Raw genomic sequence first — 18182 nt, forward strand, 5'->3', positions numbered from 1 at the left:
AGCATTGAAAGACAGCACTTTACATTAAAAGAAGTGCTACTGTACAGTTCAGAAGTCCAGAACTTTATTTGTTATGACACATGCTCCCGTGAAACACACCTCGTTTCCTTATTCTAAACACATTACAGGTGAAACTCAACCTGCTGTATATTATTTCCTCTTGGTACCACTGTGAATGAGCCGCAGGGTGGAGACGGATCTCCTGACATGAAACAAAGGTCACAGTTCGAGGTCGCACACTTTGCTTTCATGTTTAAGTTCGTTTGTCAAATTTCTTTTTGGCATGAAAGATGACTTTCTGCGCCTTGTATTTATACATAATACACTAGTAAGTTGTGGTTACACCTCCAAAGAGCACTTTGAACAGAGTCATTTTATCCCTTCAGTTCAACAAGTAACTGCATGACCGTACAGAGCAAATAATCCACCTTTTCATAAACAAATACACATTCTGGCTCCACCTTTCATCAAGTATCAGGTTATCAAGGTTTAACAGTAAGGTGCGATAAAGCTTATTGAGAGTTCTCTTTGAGGACGCAAACTAAATTTAGTACAGCGTAGAAATTCATTTTTTTGTTTGTTTTGCTAGGCAGCTACTAACAGTGCAGTTACTCCAGATTATTAAAAGATAATCACATCAATTTGTCACCAGAAAATCAATATGACACATGCTGCTGTTTTGATGATTATATAAAAGACAGAAACTGGAGATTTTAACCATAAAACATTGAAACAATTCAAGAGATGAGCTGAAGATTTGCTCTACAAAATAAATCACTTCACAGCTGCTTCAGTTTTTGTCCCTTATTGATCTTTGTAGTTAAACTTTGGGAGAATGTTTAACGATTAGAGACGACTATATGTGTTCAAAGGTCTTCATATTTCTGTGTGTACAGATGTTGAGTCATCGTCGCGCTTCACATATTTTTACAGTTTAAGAACAAGACGATCGGTACAGGAGCTTTTCTCGAAGGAAAAATAAACAAAAAACATGAGTTCAACAACTCTCCCACATTTTCCTTTCACAACAAACTCAAAATGTCTGTCTTAATCCAAACTGTTAGAAAAAATATATATTAAACTCTGTTAGTACACAGCTCCCACAAGACAACAACATAAAGTGCTCTGTGCCTCAAAGTGGAGGGATTGACACACAGCCGCTGGAATATTACAACAATGAGAACTACCATTGCATTTTACTCATCAACACAGTGGGAAAAATAAATACTGCATGCACACTCCTGCTAAAAATTCATCTCTAATACACCAATGCCTGCCGCAGAGGGAGATACTGAACCAAAAAGAAGAAAAGAATAGAGAAAAAGTCCTTTTTTAGTTCAAACTTGTCCCGGTGGTCGGTATTCCAGCAGCGGCGAGCAGCGGCCCTTTTTCCTCTTTGCTCGTCTGGAGTCTAGTCGGGGCCTGAAAGCGGGAAGATTTGTCGAATTTAACAAACCACGCAGTGCAAACAATGACAAGTCACTGAAATGTATTTGCTTTGTTGTTTCTCATGAAACTAAAAAAAAATGAAGCTTTTCAGACACGGACCTGCGAGGTATTTGGCACCGACGAGAATCAACATGCTGCTCATGATGTAGAAGCCCAGCGGGATGCTGCTGAAGATACTCGCCTCACCTTTTGGGTCATTTGAACAAATGGAGAGCGATTACACAACAAAACCAACAAACCAGGACAAAGGACAGAGCTTTCCCCCATTGCTAACATAAAGAATCCACGATTATGGCTATGAAACAATCCTTTGAAAGCACAGACAGGACACCATTTAAGTAAGGGCATTATGTGAACCTATCATGTTGTGAAACAGTGAGTGTTCAGTTGTTTCACGGTTCTAATAATATTGTCGCATTGAGTCTGCGTTTGCCCTCGAGCTGCTCACCGTTTCCGTTGCTAACCGGCTCCGTCGTCTCCCAGTTCATGGATTTCTGAACCGCCTTCTTCCACCGAGCGTACCGGAACTCGCTCTCTGCGGACAGACGGACGCGGCGGTTAAAAAGGCTATGCCTACGCCGCCGCCTGTACGCGCACTGGGCGGTTCGACGTACCTTCGGGGTTGATCTGAGGCTCGAACTTCTCGGAGGTGACTTCGGTCAGGTCCCCCGGGCTCAGACTCCACACGCTCACGCCCTCCGCTGCGCCCGCCGCCATCGCCGCACCGAGCGCCGTGGTCTCGGGCATGGACGGCTTCACTGCAAATCACATGAATCACAGTGGAAACGCTGCTACTCAATACTCATTATTAGAAGCAGTCAAAAGCTACATTGATGCATTTCTATGGAATTATTTCGTAAACAATACTTTTATTTGAACTTTTTCTCGCTGCACGTTGACACCAACAACTCATTTTGCGCAAAAGTGCAAAAATGAGCAATACTTTGACATTTTTCAACAACTGATGATAACTTTCAGTGTGTTGTGATTCATTCACGGTGTTGCCAGCAGAGGGCGGTAGACAATGACAAGGATGCTCTGAAAAAAAAGGCCCACGTTTTACATTCTCTGTGTTGTAAAAACGATTAGTCCCATGCAGGGAAAATTCATCACGTGTGATAAGAGATTAATGGCCGTCTCACCGACAGGGATGCAGAGGATGTCGGCCTGCAGCTGCATCAGCAGCCTGTTGGACGTCATTCCTCCGTCCACCTGGAGCTGAGTCAGCGGGATGCCGCTGTCCTGGTTCATGGCGTCCATTAACTACGTCAAAACATTCAAATAAAATTAGAACAATTACACAAAAACCTGCATATACAATAAGTATCATAAAAAGCTTCGTAAAAGGTGATTTTCCCACTTGTTTCATTTTTATACATAGAAATGTCTTTTCAGCTCAAATGAAGTGTTAGACAAGTTGGTTGGGTGAGTGCATCATGAGCCGGGCTGCAGTACCTCTCCTCTGTTGACCAATCAGAGAAGCCGAGAGCGCTCACCTCTCTCGTCTGGAAACACACGGCTTCCAGCGCGGCAAATGCGACGTGCCTCTTATTCGTGAACTGAGTCAACCCACAAATGATCCTGCGAGTCAGAGGAAGGGGACGCGTGAATAACCGGAAGACTGAGGAGTTAAACGTGAATGACCAGGGTGAGGTCTGAGACTCACCCTCTCGCGCTGGGCTCCCAGTACGGAGCGTAAAGACCGGAAAAAGCGGGAACAAAATAACAGCCGTAGGATGTACCGACTGACGCAGCCAACTTCTCTGCAACGGGAAAGAAACAGACAGTGGTAAAGTTTACCGGGTGGAGTCCTTTTGATCCAGATTAAACGACAAACACTCCAGACCAGCACATACCGAGCTCTTCGGATGATTCGATGATCCCCAGATTGTCCTGCAGCCAACGGACCACCGCTCCGGCGATGGCCACAGAGCCCTGTCGAGAAGTACCAGAAAAACACATTTTGCGATGAGAACAACGAAATGATTTCACCCGAACACAATGAGAGGAACACGAGCGTGTTTAAGGTACCTCGAGAGCGTAGCAGGCGGGTTTGTCTCGGCCCAGTTTGTACGCCACAGTGGTCAGGAGGCCGTGGTCGGACATGACAGGCTGCCAACGACAGAAGCGAGAAAAATGCAACCGTGTGCAAAATGCGCTCCGGTGTCACCGCTAAAATTTAAATATTTAGTTTTGTTTTTTTACCTTGGGTCCTGTGTTTCGCAGGAGAAAGCAGCCAGTTCCATACCTGAAACACAAAATCAATCTAAGTACTAAAGCGAGAACCGATACGTTTGAAGAGAAGAAAATGAAGAACACACAGAGACGGACACTGACGTGTTTTTGGCCTGTCCGTCCTGAAAACACATCTGTCCAACCAGCGCCGCCGACTGATCCCCGAGACACTGGGTTTAAATCACACAAACACCCATCAGGCGCCGTTGAACGCTTTCAGAGGCTTCAAAGCGCAGATGGAGACAACGCTGGAGAGTAAAAACAGAGAAGGACTCACCCCTGAGATGGGGATACCTGAAAGAGCTCCGGATTTCTGCCAAAAGAAAAAAATGAACTTGTTTAGTAACACGGTGAATTTTAATGCTGAAGTCACATGAAAAGACTTCAAATGTCTTTTAAAAAGAAAAATGTGTGGAAATTGTTAAAAACCGTGAACTTAAACATATTTGTAGCTCTAAAAAATATGAAGTCAATAGCAATAATCCATCACCAATCCGTTTCATTGCTATGAGATACTTGCCCTGACAAGAATACTAAAAAGCAAAAAGGGAATTACTCGTTATTTGACGACAAGAGGCCAAATAACACAAATACACAGGCTGCAATTCTACCACAATCATCCCAAATAACGAGATAAAGCCGTGAGTGTGAACCTGTGTCAGTTAAAATGTCTTCACTCCTGCACGTGAGGCAATGTCTGCTTTGGTGAGACGTTTAAAGAGAGCAAAGTGGTTCAATAAAACACCGTGCACAAAGAGTGAAGAGATTTTCAGATTTTTTTTTGGGGGCCTTGCGACGTGCAACCAATGAAGCAATGAGGGACGGGGAGCATCCAGTACATTTCCAACACGCCGTGCATGTGTGCCCTAAAAAAGAAAAATGAACAAAGGCTGTTGTTTTGCACACTAATGTCTGTGATGAAGCAAAATAAACATGAAACAGTTATTTTCCCGTATATTTGGATAAAACGTTTTGGGTATATTCTTCGGTTTGCTCTCAACTCCTGTGGTAAAAATATCGGTGAAAATATTCACGTGAATCTTGGAAATGCACTGTGTGATGACGTATTCGCCTCGGCCGCAGAGGAGCGGGACAGGGGACGGTGCGTGAGGAGGAAAAATGATGCGATGGCGAGTATTACTTACCCAGCTAGAACAAATTTTCTACCAGTGAGAGAGGAGAGACAATGGCACACAGGAGAAAAGCCTAAAATAATTTCTTAGTCCAACCTCATGCACTTAAAACTGAAAACCACTCTTTCAACACAGCAGGAGACACAGCAGTGGCATTATTAGGAGAAAACATGAACTTGATAGACTCCTTGTAGGAAAATTGTAAGTAGAGTGGATTTTATATGTGCATGCATGCTCACCATGAGACCGTAGATTTCTGAAGAACTCCTCACTTTGGGCAAGATCTCCATGGGAATACCAAAATATCTGGCAGGAAAGAGCGGGAGAATGATTGAGCCGACGCTGCTTTCAGAGATATTTGTATTCATAAACGATACTGCATATGAAGCAATACAAAGATATTCTGAATCTATGCAGTGGCTTTTCCATCATAGATAAAACCTCAGGATGAAATTAGGTTTCTACGACAGAAACAAGTGGCTGCAGACAAATTCACCACGAGAAGCTGCACCGTTTGTAATATTCTTTTGACCATCTTTGTGCAAATTTAAGCAACAATTTAACCTAGATATTTGATAAACATGCAAGATTTAAATGCAGAATTAAGGGTAATTTGAGCACTTCATGTCTAAACACTTTTAGGAAAGTCTAGGATATATGCTATTTTCTGTTTTGTTTTATGCTTTTATGTCTTTTTTTTTAAACTTTTAACTGTTTATTAAATATGTTATCTTTGTGTTTATGTGGTGAATCTTTTATGCTGCCATCTCTTATAAAAGAGATTTACAATATCTAAGTGGGATTACCCTGGCGAAATAAAGATACGTTAAAAACAAATATTAAACACAACAGGCAGCGTGGCAGAATAAAAAAGGCAAATGAAAGACAGATGTCGTACGTGCAAAGTTCTGGGTCCCAGTCCAAAGTGTGAATGTTAAACAACATGGTTCTGCTGGCGTTGGTCACATCCGTGCAGTGGACGCCGCTGGACTTGCCGCCGGTCAAGCACTGAAAAAGACACACACGGGTGTAAAAAGCGGTCCGTTTTTTACACCCGTCAGCTGCAGCTTGTCGCTCGACACGTTGTCTGTACAACTGCTTTCTCACCCAAATGAGCCAGGAGTCCACGGTGCCGAACATGGCGCGGTGGGACACGACGGCTTCGTGGACCTCGTCCACGTTGTCCATGAGCCAGCGAAGCTTCACCGCGCTGAAGTAAGTGCTGATCGGGAGCCCCGTTTTATGCTGCACGAACATGAAGGACATTTTAATACCAAATGTGTGGGAATGAAAAATGACATATTGGGATGAACGAGAGCTTGACAAGATTCGATGAAGGCCGAAGCAACTGCAGAGTTAACAGTTAAAAAAAAAAAAAAGCAACGGTGACAATAGATAAAACCTGTTAACATGCAAAAACTCTCAGAAATATAAGCAACACCAGCAAAGAAACAAGAGAGAGCAGAATGTAAATCACCTTCAGGTGGTTCTTATTCCTTCCTGGAGTTTTGTTAATTAGACGTTCAACTGTTGATTGAGTCCGCAGGTCGAGCCAAACTGAAGTAATATATAACAGAAGGAGAAAGAATCAGTTAAATCCAACTGCCCTGCGTGTGTCTACATGGAGACTGTTTATGAGTAAAGGATGTTATCAGGATATAAAAGGAAACACAACAACTTCACCAATTGCATTGTACAGCGGCTCCCCAGTCTCTTTGTCCCAAACCAGCGTGGTCTCCCTTTGGTTGGTCACTCCAATAGCTGGACAGATTCAAGCGGCAATTTCCAAAGATTTGAGATTGTTTAACGCCTCTTTGAGTTAAATGAGAACGTCTAGAAGGGAGCAGGTGGAAGCATGAACCTCGTGAGTGAATGAATACCTTTAATGTTGGAGATGTCGATGTTGAGCTGGGTGAGCTTTTCACACGTCCGCTCCATGCACTCGTACACCGACTGCAGAATTTCTTTGGGGTCCTCCTCCACCCATCTGACAATGAAAATGGCAACACATAAATGAGATACAACACATTTCTAAATTGTGTGTGCATCTTTTGAGGAATGCCGTTGAAGCGTTTTACTCACCCTTCTTTGGGGAAGCTCTGTTTGATTTCCACCTGATGATGACTGAGGAGCTCTGCTGTTTTTGAATTAAACACCTTCAAAAGAGGGAAATGGGTCAATAACACGGCACTTTATTTTTCATTCATTCAGTGGAAGATGACTGAACACGCCTTATGTCTGGTAGTTTATGACGGCTTCCTGATTTACCGTTATTTAACTTATTCACAGCAGTGTAGGGATCAAACTGGCGATTGAACAACGGTGCAATGATTTTATTTTAAATGTCATATTAGGACTCACGTCTCTGGTGAGAACCTGCTGTATCAGGTGTAATTTAAGGCACATCTTCAATAATTAATAATAACACACGCTAGCAATACAATTATATTAAGACACACTCAGAATTGTTTTGTTTTTACAGTTTCAACCAAAACACTTCATTATGTCAAATGGCATTAAATCCAACAAACTCAAATGAGAAGTCACAGTTAAATTAAAAATGTCCTTCTATAAAACGTCCTCCAGTATTTCAAATATGTGGTCATGAATGTTGTTTGTGGTGATTTGCCAATAAAAAGCCACACACAGAAAATAAATAAAACACCTCTATTCCTTCGAGTTAAGACAGCAAAAACTAAACTAAGTAAACTCGTGTATTTATTCCTGCAATAGAGTAAAAAGTCAAAACAGTGTATGTATAGTAGCTACAACCAGAGGGCACAATTATGACAGCAGACGCAGGAAAACACACCCAAGGACACCGCTCGCTTTCGGCACGTTAGAGAGCCCCGTCGCTCCGGTTGAACTCACCAGAAACCGGGTGGAGCTCGTGCCCTGGTCGATGGCCGCCACCAACGGGCCTAACGTTATCCGGTGTGAGGACGCCGCCATGGTGCCGTTCATCGGCAGCCAGAGAGCTTTTTGGCACTGAGCTGGATTAGAAACCCGATTATCAACACCGGCACAAGCGACTCAGAGGCAGAGCTTGAAGGAAAGCGCCGAGTCCGTCGCTTTCTGTCCTGGCGCACATTGATGACGCGAGCAGTCAGTGGCGAAGGCCACACGGCCACGCATGCGCATTCGAAGGTTATGGCGTGAAAGTCCAAAAAGCTTTCAGTGTTGGAAAATTCTATTAAATCCCAGGGAGGCAGCAGAGAGATTCAAACAAGAAATTTTAATATAATCATAATAATCATTCAATCTTACCATGGACCTTGGAGACAGGGCAGAGGACAGGGAAAGGGCAGTCTTGTATTTTTTATAGGATGGCTAATGTTGATCGCTCATGATCATATATTAATTTGACTGATTTATTTTACTCCGACCAGGAGGAATGCTTCTCCAGCTGCTCTTTCAGGATTTTCTGGAGGAGGGAGACACAACAATACACTCTACAGACAAAAGATCCTTAATGTGGTTTAATGTGTTATTTGTTGTGGAATATTCATGTGTAAATGTATCCCTCTCAAACTAATGTCTATGTGTTAATATTTGGTGAAACGTTTTCCATTTAAACGTCAGATTGTTTACAAACTATGGATGCAGCTGGGATTATATGAAAAATATTCGTTCCCATACCGGGAGTCGAACCCGGGCCGCCTGGGTGAAAACCAGGAATCCTAACCGCTAGACCATATGGGACGATGTGCTGTGGAATACGGGCCTTTCTGAGATAATTAATGATACAAACCAAGTACAAAACATACTAAGTGATTGAATTTTTAACAGATCACGTACCTCAGAAGTGTATGTGTTTATCAATTCGAATACATAAATATGTAATTCACCTTGTGTTTCTCAAAATCTGATGTCAGCTCGAGTATCACCTCTCCGGCGACTGTCGATGACATCATCACAAACGGACATTGTTGTCATTCCAGAAATGTGGGAAGCGTTTGTCTTCTTATTTGGCTCGTTTTAAACACTTTCGTCGTACTTCAACCACCAAGACTTGAAATGTAAGTATTGAGATACAATCAGAACATATTTGTCTGCATATTCAGTGAGTATTATTACAATGCAATCTTAAATAGACAAAAATTATGCTAGTTAGCCGCGTTAGCTGTTCAAGCTACAGATAATGATTCATACATGTTTCGTTAGTTCATGATAGTTTTGTGCATTTTTTCAGGGCTGACTACTGGAAGTCACAACCGAGGAAATTCTGCAATTACTGCAAGTGCTGGATCGCGGACAACAAGCCTGTGAGTTGACCAAAGGATGCAGTTAATGTTGCTGAAGAGAGTCTCTACATAGTATGCCAATGTGCCTCCTGTTTGTTTTGCTCTGCAGAGCGTTGAGTTCCACGAAAGAGGGAAGAATCACAAAGAAAATGTGGCTGCAAAAATCTCTGAGGTAGGAACGTGTATATGTATTTATTCTGTCTGTATTTAAGCAAGAGTTGAATAGATCCACCTACCAGGAGTTAAATCCTGCCAACCTGAGGAGTTTGATATATTTAAGTTATTATTAACGTATATGTCAGTTTAGTTATTGTGTCACGGGTATCTGCAGTTGTCCAGTTGTGCTCAACCAAACGAAAACAAAAAAATATGTCTGCATGTAATTACATTTCGTGGTTATCAGTCTGCTTGCACACATATGCACATCAATGTGCATGGCTATTAAACATAGATTCATCAATGACGGCCCTCAGTAACATACACGGCAGAGAAAAACCTGCCCGTCTTGGCACTGCCCCCAGGACTGGCATGGGAGATAAGGTCCAGACGAAACGCTCTGTCTCTAAAGCTCTCTTTTTATTGGCTAATCTCTTTAACCACTCGTCTCATTTAATCTTTCTTCCTGCAGATTAAAAAGAAGAGTATCGACAAGGCCAAGCAGGAGGCACGTATGTCGAAGGAGTTTGCGGCAATGGAGGAGGCTGCTCTGAAGGCATATGAGGAAGATCTGAAGCGAATGGAAAGGGAGGCAGCAGGTAACTTCTTCAACATTTTATTACAATAATATGTTCTGGAGAGAAGCTTCTGCTCTTTTGTAACACTTAAATATATGTTTTTGTGTTAGGATTGCCAGACGAAATAACTCCACAGCCACAGCCACCGGCGAAAAAACCTGTGGTGATAAATCAGGTGAAACCTGAACCTCAGACCAAAAAACAGAAAAAGCAAGAGAAAGCGAAAAAGTTGAAAGGCCAAATGGAGCCACAGGGTTGGGTTGAAGGACAATCAGAAGATGGAAACACATACTATTACAACTCAACAACTGGAGGTGAGAAGAACCTGAAAACACAACCAACATACTCCCCTCGTATTTTTATACTTTATGGTCAAACTGACTCTTTCCAACCTGGTTTTGGCGTAATGCTGTCTTTGTATTTTAACTACAGAATCCAAATGGGAAAAACCAGAAGGTTTCCAGGGACAAAAAACAGAAAATTTCCAGGGACTGATAAACTACCCAGCCTCTGCACAGCCTGCACAGACAGAGGTTCGTATGTATTTTCATAGTTTCTGTGCATCACTTTGATTTCAAACTCTGTTGTTTGCTTATGTTAATATTATGTTTCTCTTTAGTGCTCTTCAGGCTGTCGCTGGATGGAAGCAGTCAGTCCTACTGGTTATACATATTACTACAGCCCAGAGACTGGAGGTGGATTATTGTAGTTCTAACCCTCAATTGTTAATTTAAAAGAAACCCTGCAGTCCCGTCTGATTATCACACGCTCTGTCTTCCTTACCTTACAGAAACCAGCTGGGAGCAGCCAGCAGGCTTCTCTTCAATTGTACCACCTGGAACTGAGTCCAACATAAAGGTAGAGAGTCAGGAGAAGCCTTCTACCCCGCACCCCGGAGGAGAGGAGGGGTCCAGCGAGGCCCCGGGATCTCAGGAGGTTGAAGTCCCTGAACAAGAAACCCAGCATTCCAAAGTTCCAAAGATCAGCTTCAGGGTAAGTGGAGTCCTGGCAAATAAGAATTAAAAAAGGATAAATTAAACTTGTGATTCTGTGTAAAAAATGCAACAATTCCAGACCTCACACTTTCCTCTTTGTTTGTATTCAGAAAAGGAAAGCAGAAGCCGAGCCATTCGAAGAGGATGGAGAAGATAAAGTGAGTGATAATGCTCCGAAAGTGGAGGCTGAAGAGATAAAGAAAGAGGAAGCGGTCCAAAGCACACCGGCTGAACCTGAAGAGAAAAAAAAGATAGAGGTGGCACCAGTGAGGAAACAAGCCAGAAAGCCCAAAACTGCCAATCCATATGGGACCTGGGAAAAGATTAAGGAAAAGGAGGATCCATAGTGAGTGTTGTTAATTAATCCAATGATTGACATGTTGCCTTCAGACCCCGATACGTGGAACAATAATTGTAAACTGTAAAAGCTCTGATCGTTTCTTTTTCCTCCATCCGCAGCGCCAAGGTGGACTTACAGTTGCCTAAGGTGGAGGGATTCACCGTCAGTGCCAGCGCTCCAGCCGTGCGGCCGCCGGAGCCCAAACCGAAGTTCAAGGAGCGCATCATCACATCCCTCGGAGTGGAAGGCGGACCGGCTTCGTTCAGGAAAAACAAGTCACAGAACGGGAAATCCAGGAGCCTCCGGCAACGAGACGACGACGACTGACACAAATACATAAAAACTTCAAGCAGCAGATGACTTTTACACAAATAAAACTCCTTCTAGGAACATTTTTCAAGCATATTAAATGTAGGAGTGTTTTTTTCTTTACTCAAGTTGCACATATCTTTTTTAGGACAATGTGTTTTGTTTTTCTTTCATCAATATGCCCACCAATGGACACAACAAACTTTGTTTGCAAATTATAATCTGTCATAATGGTGTGCAACCCTTTTCTAGAGTCTTATCTCACATGTACAATAGTCATTTCATCCCATTTTATTTACAGCAATTCTAATAACGTTTTGTATTTTTCATATTTGTACTTTCCTTATCATTGTGGAAACATTGCAAACTCATAAAGCCGCCAGATCAAGGAGGCAGCGTGGGATCTCAATAAAAGATGAATGTCCGGATACTGGAAATGTAAAATATTTTTTGAAATGCAACTGTGTGAAGGCAAAACTATATTCATAATAAGATGTTGAATGCGTAGAAAACTAAATATGTGGAGGTTGCTGGTCAGCTGGCACACACATGCAGGGTGTGATGTGTTTTTGGTGAGTGTGTGTATAAAGCTGATAGGTGGTTTCACCGCACCCTGAGGATATTTACCGACAGTAACAGCTTTACTGTACTTTAATATTAAGGTTTTATGTCCTTGTTCCAGGCTCAAACTTAATGTTAAAGTCTGTCAGGACAAATGATTTAAAAAAAAAGAGATAAATTGAGATCTATTTTGCATTGGCAATAGGTAGTTATTTTTATCCTACAATAGCTTAGATTTATAATTAATAAGAAAATGAAAGGTTTATTCTAACGAAGTTTAAAGTATTGATCATTTGTGAACATATTAGTTATTAACAAATCAATTGTAATATTTAGGGAACCACCAAGACAAATGCAATATTAAATATTTTATTAGAAAAATAAAAACATCTCAACTGTGAGTGAACTGCATTGAATTTGCAATGCGAATATTGCACAAGTTTCCATTCCATTATTCAAACCGCTCATCCTGTTTAGGGGCAATGGAGCCAAACCCAGCTGTCAAGGGGCGAAGGAGAACCCGGAGAGAACCCGTGCTGACACGGGGAGAACATGCAAACTCCTCACAGACCAGTATTCGAACCCCGGGCCCCCCTTGCTTTGAGGCGTCAGTGCTTGCCACTACATCGTCGTACAAGTGTATATTTGTATTAAAATAATGAACATTTTAGCCCTTGTGTGCAGACGGTTGATGAGTTGGAGAGCTGCATCCAGCAAGTGACAAACTGGATGTTCTGCACACTCGGCTGTAAGTAGTATCAGCCCTCAGATTGTCCAGACTCCGGTGGTTTCAGACTCCTGCTGCTCTCCACCAACTCCAGAAGAGCCTCCCTCTCTGCATGTTCCAGTACATCACAGATCAGATACCAGAGAGCCTCCCCTCCTCTCATGAACTCCTACACATGGAGTAGAACACACGGGACATTGATTTTAACTCATGAGAAATAGTAGGTGACAGTTTCCATCAGTTTTGCAACAAGTGTTCTGGTTGAAAGTGACAAAAATGTCAAATTTACAGTTTTTTTGCGATTAATGCAGAATTTATAACCACACTCCCTTAATATTTTACCTTAATATCTCTTGTAACATATCCAGTCCTGTGGTCCGTGATGCGATCCTGACTGAAGTTGTAAGTACGAATCCTCTCTGACTGAGAACGTGTGCCCACCTGCAGTCAGACACACGGTAAACAGGTAAGAATTTAAGAATATTCCAATTTTCCTGTTATAAAAGGTGCTCTTGCGAGAGGAGTTGACTCACCTGCTGCTTCCGTGCTGTATGCCTCTGCTCGGTGTCTTTACCCATCACGCTCTGGTAGAGCCTGGCCCTCAGCACACGCATGGCAGTGTCTCTGTTCTGCAGCTGGGAGCGAGCCTGCTGACATTCAGCTGTTATTCCTGTTTCAAGGTAAAGATAAGTTTAAACATAGATGGCATCGATGTCTTATGTTTATATGACATGAAAGCATCACTGTCTTTGGTCTTTAGAACTGTTCCGCCGTGTTTTACCAGTGGGAAGATGAACGATGCGGACCGCGCTGTCTGTCGTGTTGACACTTTGGCCGCCGGCACCTCGAGATCTGAATGTGTCGATGCGGAGATCCTTTGGATCCACGTGGACGTCAAACTACAAGCACATGGGACAAAAGAGAGATTCATTTTTCTTTTTTTTTTTAAAGAATGCTCATACACACTGACGGATGAAAAGCAGAAAGATCAGTCACCTCCACTGGCTGAGGCAAGATGATGACGGTCATGGTCCCTGTGTGGATTCGCTGCATCCTGGAGGAGAGGCCCACCTCAGGGATCCTTTGCACGCGGTGAGTTCCTCCTTCATGCTTCAGATGTCTGTACACGTTCTCCCCGGCTATTCTCACTGCTGCGTGGTGCAGACCACCTAAAAGAGAGACAGTCACGTTAATATGTCTGTTCTCAAACTTCCTCCATCATGACATTTAGAACTTTGTTCATTATTGTAATGTCGTATATCCTGCTCATGTGCATACATATCTGTAAAGGCTAAAACGTGACTTGCCATACTCAGCAGGCGAGTAGTTCAGAAGCTCAAAGTCCCAGTTCTTGTAGGAGGCAAAACCCTGGTACATGTCAAACATTTCACTGGTGAACTGCTGGCAGATGTCACCTGAAACCACAGAAACAGAGATTAAGAAAACACACTGTATGTCGGTATCATCAAAAGACAGTTTGCATTCTTTCGTACCTCCTGTCGTTCGTCCGGATACAACCTCCAGCAGAATGTTACTGGAGTCCAGAGGGTCGGTGGGCACGAGAGCTTTGACCAACTGGAGAGAGAGGAGACTCATTCTTTAACCGTCCCATAACACATTTCCACATGAATTTGATCGTGCCTTTTGTGTTCGTACATCTTTCCTTAAGGCCGACGTCTTGCAGGACATGTGTGCTTCCTCCTCTTTCAGCAGCTGGGTCAGCTCTTCATCTTCTTTCCCGGCTGAACCTGCAGTCAAGAGGGAATGCAGCTCATCATATCTCAAATATGATCTGCAATTTAACAACAACATGGACACCAAATGTGCCCAATAATACAGACTGCAACACCTGAAATACATATCTAAAACTGTTTACGACCTGAAATTGAACATGTCTCAGATAGAACCTGAGAAACGAATGTTAAGTCTCTTTGTTGCACTAAATAGTGAGTTTATAACAGTACTACGTACTGTGCAGCAGTGAGAGGACTTCCTGCAGGTCTTTCACGGCCTGTTCAGTCCTCTCAAACACAGAAGCCAGAGGCAGCAGCTCTGTGCGCTTCTTCAAAAGCACTTTTCTCTCTGACTCGCTGAGATGTGCGTGCTGTAACTTCTCGTGAGCGTCTCTGAACTCCTCCATGAGCTGCTGGAGATGCCTCTGAACCGACTCGGTGTCGTACAAGTCGCCTAAATCCCCGTGATAGAGACGTAGTGGTGCTACTGGTGCCCAGTGAACACACTTTAAACCGGGCTGTTCTGTGGGTGTCCGCCATTTTCCGCTGCTGTGAACTACGCGGCGACAAAGAGAGCGCAGTCGGAAACAGCGAGCGACGAGCATTTGACTTCATTTAGTTCAATAAAGCGAGAACACACGAGTTGTTGCTGTCAAAGAGCCCAGCTGCTGTAAGCTAGCCGGAAACCGGATGTAGTTAGAGGTCGAGGACGCGCATGGAACTCTGGGAAATGTAGGGCCGTTGTAACGGCCGTTTGGAAAACGTTTACGAGGTCAAAATGTCTAACTTGAGAGAGAGTGAATCTGGTAAGATATTAACTACCGTTAGACAAGCTTATACTCTTAAAATAATTAAATACAATTATGTCAAAGTGGGTTTAACTGGCGATTTAATGAGGCATACTTTTATTTATTTATTTATTTATTTTTCACCATAAACCTGTTTCAAAGGTTTTTTTGCTCACTTTAAAATGCTTTCTCGAGGTGTTTGCTAACTCCGTTAAAAGTCCGCTGGTTAGTGGTTAAAATAAACTTCTTGCCCCCCAGGAACACAGGAGAAACCCGGGTTTTCATTAACCAAAGCAGTGGAGGATGTCAGCCAACATGGCTTCGCCCAGACGGAAGCCCTGAAAGAGAAGAAGAAGACACTCACCTCCCTTCAGGTTCACCTTTACCCCCAGATTAATTTAACAAATTATCAGCTCAAACTAACTGCTCATAAGCAGTGTTATAACACTTCCTAGTATACATAGTTATATATTGTGCTGACACAGGACCAAAATGCTGTAGTTCAGAAAAAATGGTCAAAATGGTTTAATGTGAAAAAGTACATGTGGTACAAAATATCAAAATGAATTTATAGTTTTCGCACAAACAATTAGTTCATTATAAGGAATATGCATACATTTGTAACAAATCAACACGTTTACCTCTAATTCATACCTGCCTGCATACCTACATATTTTACATGCCTCTGTGTCACAACAAATATATATTTGAAGGGAAGACACTGATTTGGCCATTTTGGTTTGCCTTCTTTTCCAGGCAACTCTCTCAGACATTAGGAGGAAATGTAAGATGGCAGAGCAGGAGCTGCGATCTAAAGAAAGGGAGTACCTTCTGCTGGAGAGCGAGCTGGAGGACTTGGAGTGCCAGACAAAAGTCCTGCATGGTCGCTGTGTAGTCATCAGCAAGGAAAACACAGAGCTCCAGATGGGTGTAACAGAAGAGGAAGAGAAAGCTTGCATGTTACTGGCGAGGTTCAACGCTTACCGAGGCATTATGGAGGGTCACAGAGCGGCTGTGTTGCATGCGGCGAGCCAGACGGAGGCCCATAAAGAGCTGGAGGAGAAGAGAGCACTGGTCAGGATGCTGACCCAGAAGAAAGAGGAGCTGAGGAAAGATCTGGAGAATCCAAATGGAAACACGGTGCAAATGGCAAAGGTGGAGAGAATGAAGGATGATACAGAGTTATATAATTCTAAACTTTACACGTGTTAACTGTTACTCTTTTCTTTTGTCTGCAGAGTGAAAATGACGCTCTGAAGAGGGAGATCTCTGAGAGGAGGGAGACCATCGCAAAGAAGAGAGAGCTAGTGCAAAAAGAGTTTGAGACTCATACTCAGATGAAGAAAGACATAGAGGTACGGCAGAAAAAGGAATGGTGACTTTAATTCAACATTATTGGCATGGATACAAAAGCAGGAGGAAAGTTATCAACGCTTCAGATCGTGATTTTGTGTTTTTGCTCCTTCAGATCCAGAACAGGCGCTTTGAAGCCATCCTCAAGCGCCTCTGCTGCCAACTGAGCAGAGCCCAGGCTGCTCACAGGTAAATAAAGATGCAAATAGCAGCGATACCATCTGTATTCATGCAACAAGTACACATTGAATTCTTGGAACAACCCACCACTTGTTTTTCATACATTTAAAGTGGCCCATCTTCCTTAAATGTCTTTTTTTGTGTTGTTATTTCACTATTTAGAGGCAAATTGCTCCCATTGCATTAAACACTGTGCGCTTCACTCCTCTACTCACTCAGGCAAATGTCGACAGATGTCTATCACATGGAGAGACAGCTCGCCGAGCTCAAAGGGCAGCTGGCGTCATCTCAGGACTCAGCGAGTCCCACTTGAATCAGCTGCATGAACATCATTTCTGATGCTGTTCAATATCAGATTCATTTGTTCTCCGGCTAAAGGGAGGCCTTGACGTATATTTGTTGCTGTAACTGCAGTTGAACAGCAGGGGGCAGCGGTGTCAACAAAAATGCTGAGCTGTCTGTTTCACTTCATCACAAAACCATCACCTCGTTATTAACATCACTGTTCTTTCTGATTGTGTTCCTTTTCTAAATGCACACGTTGTATCTGAGAGATACGCATTAAAACATGTGTCTGTTCTCAAATAGTTTGCCGTCCTTGTATAATAACAGGACAGGATGCGCTTTGTGCTGCTGTTCCGAGACTAAATCGGGGGCAACACCGGCCGTGCGTGGGATGGGATTTCAGGCCGGGTGGCGACAGTTAATCGGTTTGTCCAGTCAGTGTCCCCATGCCAAACAGAAGCCCAGTGTCTGCTCTAACTGTCGATGCGATGGTGTTGTTTTGGTACACGCTGTTCCAGCTTCCGCCTCACCGGGTCCCCTGATGGCCCGCGAGGTGACAGTCCCACTGCCGGCTAACAAGGGCGGGACCGTGCCACTTCAAGCAGAACTCAAAACCTGAAGAAAAAAAAAAATGAGACAGCCTTTTCAGAGAACTCTCGTCATGGTCGTGGGGAATCTATTGGGTTACTGTTTTGTGTGCAGATTATCTGCAAAGGGGATGACGTGTGGCAGCTTTCCAAAAGTTTATCCGGCATATAAATACAAGTCAACCCCTAAATAACAACAAGAAAGGCACGCAACCGTTTCACGACAACTACTCTGTGAAATATTTGTACCGAATGAACCTGTTCTACCTTCAGCTTTAATATCCAACCACGGAGCCTGTTTGAATGTGTGGGAGGGGACGTGATGAATTACTCAAGAAGTTAGGAGTGTTTTCATCACCCACTCAACCACAAATTGTAGTTTAGTGGGTCATTTCCTTCAAGGTGCACTTGGGGAGTCCATACAGCCAGCCTGGCTCCCTGCTCTGCTGCAGTCCTGACCTTATTAGCGTATCCTCGGGCCGACGGCCCTCTGCTCCGTCCCCTTCCACACAAACTGTCGAAACACAGT

General features: G+C 43.2%; 4 protein-coding genes and 1 non-coding gene across 6 annotated transcripts; 2 read left to right on the forward strand and 3 right to left on the reverse strand.

Annotated features, from left to right (window-relative positions):
* Positions 1-60: 60 nt before the first annotated feature.
* Positions 61-7889, reverse strand: zgc:172295 (glycerol kinase). Of its 2 annotated transcripts, XM_068590723.1 has the most exons (21): positions 7689-7889; positions 6900-6973; positions 6698-6804; positions 6501-6578; positions 6295-6374; positions 5925-6062; positions 5716-5825; positions 5057-5123; positions 4830-4847; positions 3962-3997; positions 3787-3854; positions 3655-3697; positions 3481-3561; positions 3306-3384; positions 3116-3212; positions 2946-3030; positions 2592-2712; positions 2064-2207; positions 1898-1984; positions 1549-1635; positions 61-1422 (listed from the first exon to the last, which is right to left on the reverse strand). In XM_068590723.1, exons 1-21 carry the CDS (start codon positions 7779-7781, stop codon positions 1412-1414), a joined length of 1704 nt encoding a protein of 567 aa, XP_068446824.1. In that variant the 5' UTR covers positions 7782-7889; the 3' UTR covers positions 61-1411. The 2 variants fall into 2 exon arrangements, with proteins under 2 accessions (XP_068446824.1, XP_068446825.1); XM_068590724.1 differs by lacking the exon at positions 4830-4847.
* A 558-nt stretch (positions 7890-8447) lies between these two features.
* On the reverse strand, positions 8448-8519 carry trnae-uuc (transfer RNA glutamic acid (anticodon UUC)). The gene has a single exon. It is a non-coding gene; the product is annotated as a tRNA-Glu (tRNA).
* A 227-nt stretch (positions 8520-8746) lies between these two features.
* wbp4 (WW domain binding protein 4) lies at positions 8747-11562 on the forward strand. The gene is made up of 10 exons (XM_068590705.1): positions 8747-8836; positions 9010-9082; positions 9171-9233; positions 9690-9816; positions 9906-10109; positions 10228-10328; positions 10415-10490; positions 10586-10788; positions 10901-11136; positions 11250-11562. Coding segments are annotated over exons 1-10 (1293 nt in total). The 5' UTR covers positions 8747-8834; the 3' UTR covers positions 11458-11562.
* Positions 11563-12397: 835 nt separating this feature from the next.
* mtrf1 (mitochondrial translational release factor 1) lies at positions 12398-15150 on the reverse strand. Its single transcript, XM_068591010.1, has 9 exons — positions 14699-15150; positions 14384-14475; positions 14221-14302; positions 14035-14142; positions 13724-13896; positions 13509-13626; positions 13261-13397; positions 13070-13168; positions 12398-12896 (listed from the first exon to the last, which is right to left on the reverse strand). Exons 1-9 carry the CDS (start codon positions 15063-15065, stop codon positions 12759-12761), a joined length of 1314 nt encoding a protein of 437 aa, XP_068447111.1. The 5' UTR covers positions 15066-15150; the 3' UTR covers positions 12398-12758.
* On the forward strand, positions 15129-17366 carry LOC137794280 (coiled-coil domain-containing protein 122). Its single transcript, XM_068591011.1, has 6 exons — positions 15129-15266; positions 15507-15622; positions 16005-16403; positions 16487-16603; positions 16717-16790; positions 17001-17366. The coding sequence occupies exons 1-6, from the start codon at positions 15239-15241 to the stop codon at positions 17092-17094; spliced, it is 828 nt and encodes a 275-aa protein (XP_068447112.1). The 5' UTR covers positions 15129-15238; the 3' UTR covers positions 17095-17366.
* Positions 17367-18182: the final 816 nt, after the last annotated feature.

The sequence above is a fragment of the Clinocottus analis genome, unplaced genomic scaffold (genome assembly GCF_023055335.1).
Source record: "Clinocottus analis isolate CAN_PGR_092001 unplaced genomic scaffold, fCliAna1.0.p SCAF_24, whole genome shotgun sequence".
NCBI lineage: Eukaryota > Metazoa > Chordata > Actinopteri > Perciformes > Cottidae > Clinocottus > Clinocottus analis.

Coding starts and splice junctions, on each gene's coding strand:
- zgc:172295 (XM_068590723.1), bottom strand. CDS start 7,781: ATGAACGGCACCATGGCGGCGTCCTCACACCGGATAACGTTAGGCCCG. Junction 3,385..3,480: donor CCGCCTGCTACGCTCTCGAG/GTACCTTAAACA, acceptor ACTTCTCGACAG/GGCTCTGTGGCCATCGCCGG. Junction 1,985..2,063: donor GCCTCAGATCAACCCCGAAG/GTACGTCGAACC, acceptor GTCTGTCCGCAG/AGAGCGAGTTCCGGTACGCT.
- wbp4 (XM_068590705.1), top strand. Junction 9,083..9,170: donor GGATCGCGGACAACAAGCCT/GTGAGTTGACCA, acceptor TTTGCTCTGCAG/AGCGTTGAGTTCCACGAAAG. Junction 10,789..10,900: donor TTCCAAAGATCAGCTTCAGG/GTAAGTGGAGTC, acceptor GTTTGTATTCAG/AAAAGGAAAGCAGAAGCCGA.
- mtrf1 (XM_068591010.1), bottom strand. CDS start 15,065: ATGCTCGTCGCTCGCTGTTTCCGACTGCGCTCTCTTTGTCGCCGCGTA. Junction 14,143..14,220: donor ATCCGGACGAACGACAGGAG/GTACGAAAGAAT, acceptor CTGTGGTTTCAG/GTGACATCTGCCAGCAGTTC. Junction 13,627..13,723: donor TCTTGCCTCAGCCAGTGGAG/GTGACTGATCTT, acceptor ATGTGCTTGTAG/TTTGACGTCCACGTGGATCC.
- LOC137794280 (XM_068591011.1), top strand. CDS start 15,239: ATGTCTAACTTGAGAGAGAGTGAATCTG. Junction 16,604..16,716: donor AGATGAAGAAAGACATAGAG/GTACGGCAGAAA, acceptor TTGCTCCTTCAG/ATCCAGAACAGGCGCTTTGA. Junction 16,791..17,000: donor AGAGCCCAGGCTGCTCACAG/GTAAATAAAGAT, acceptor CTACTCACTCAG/GCAAATGTCGACAGATGTCT.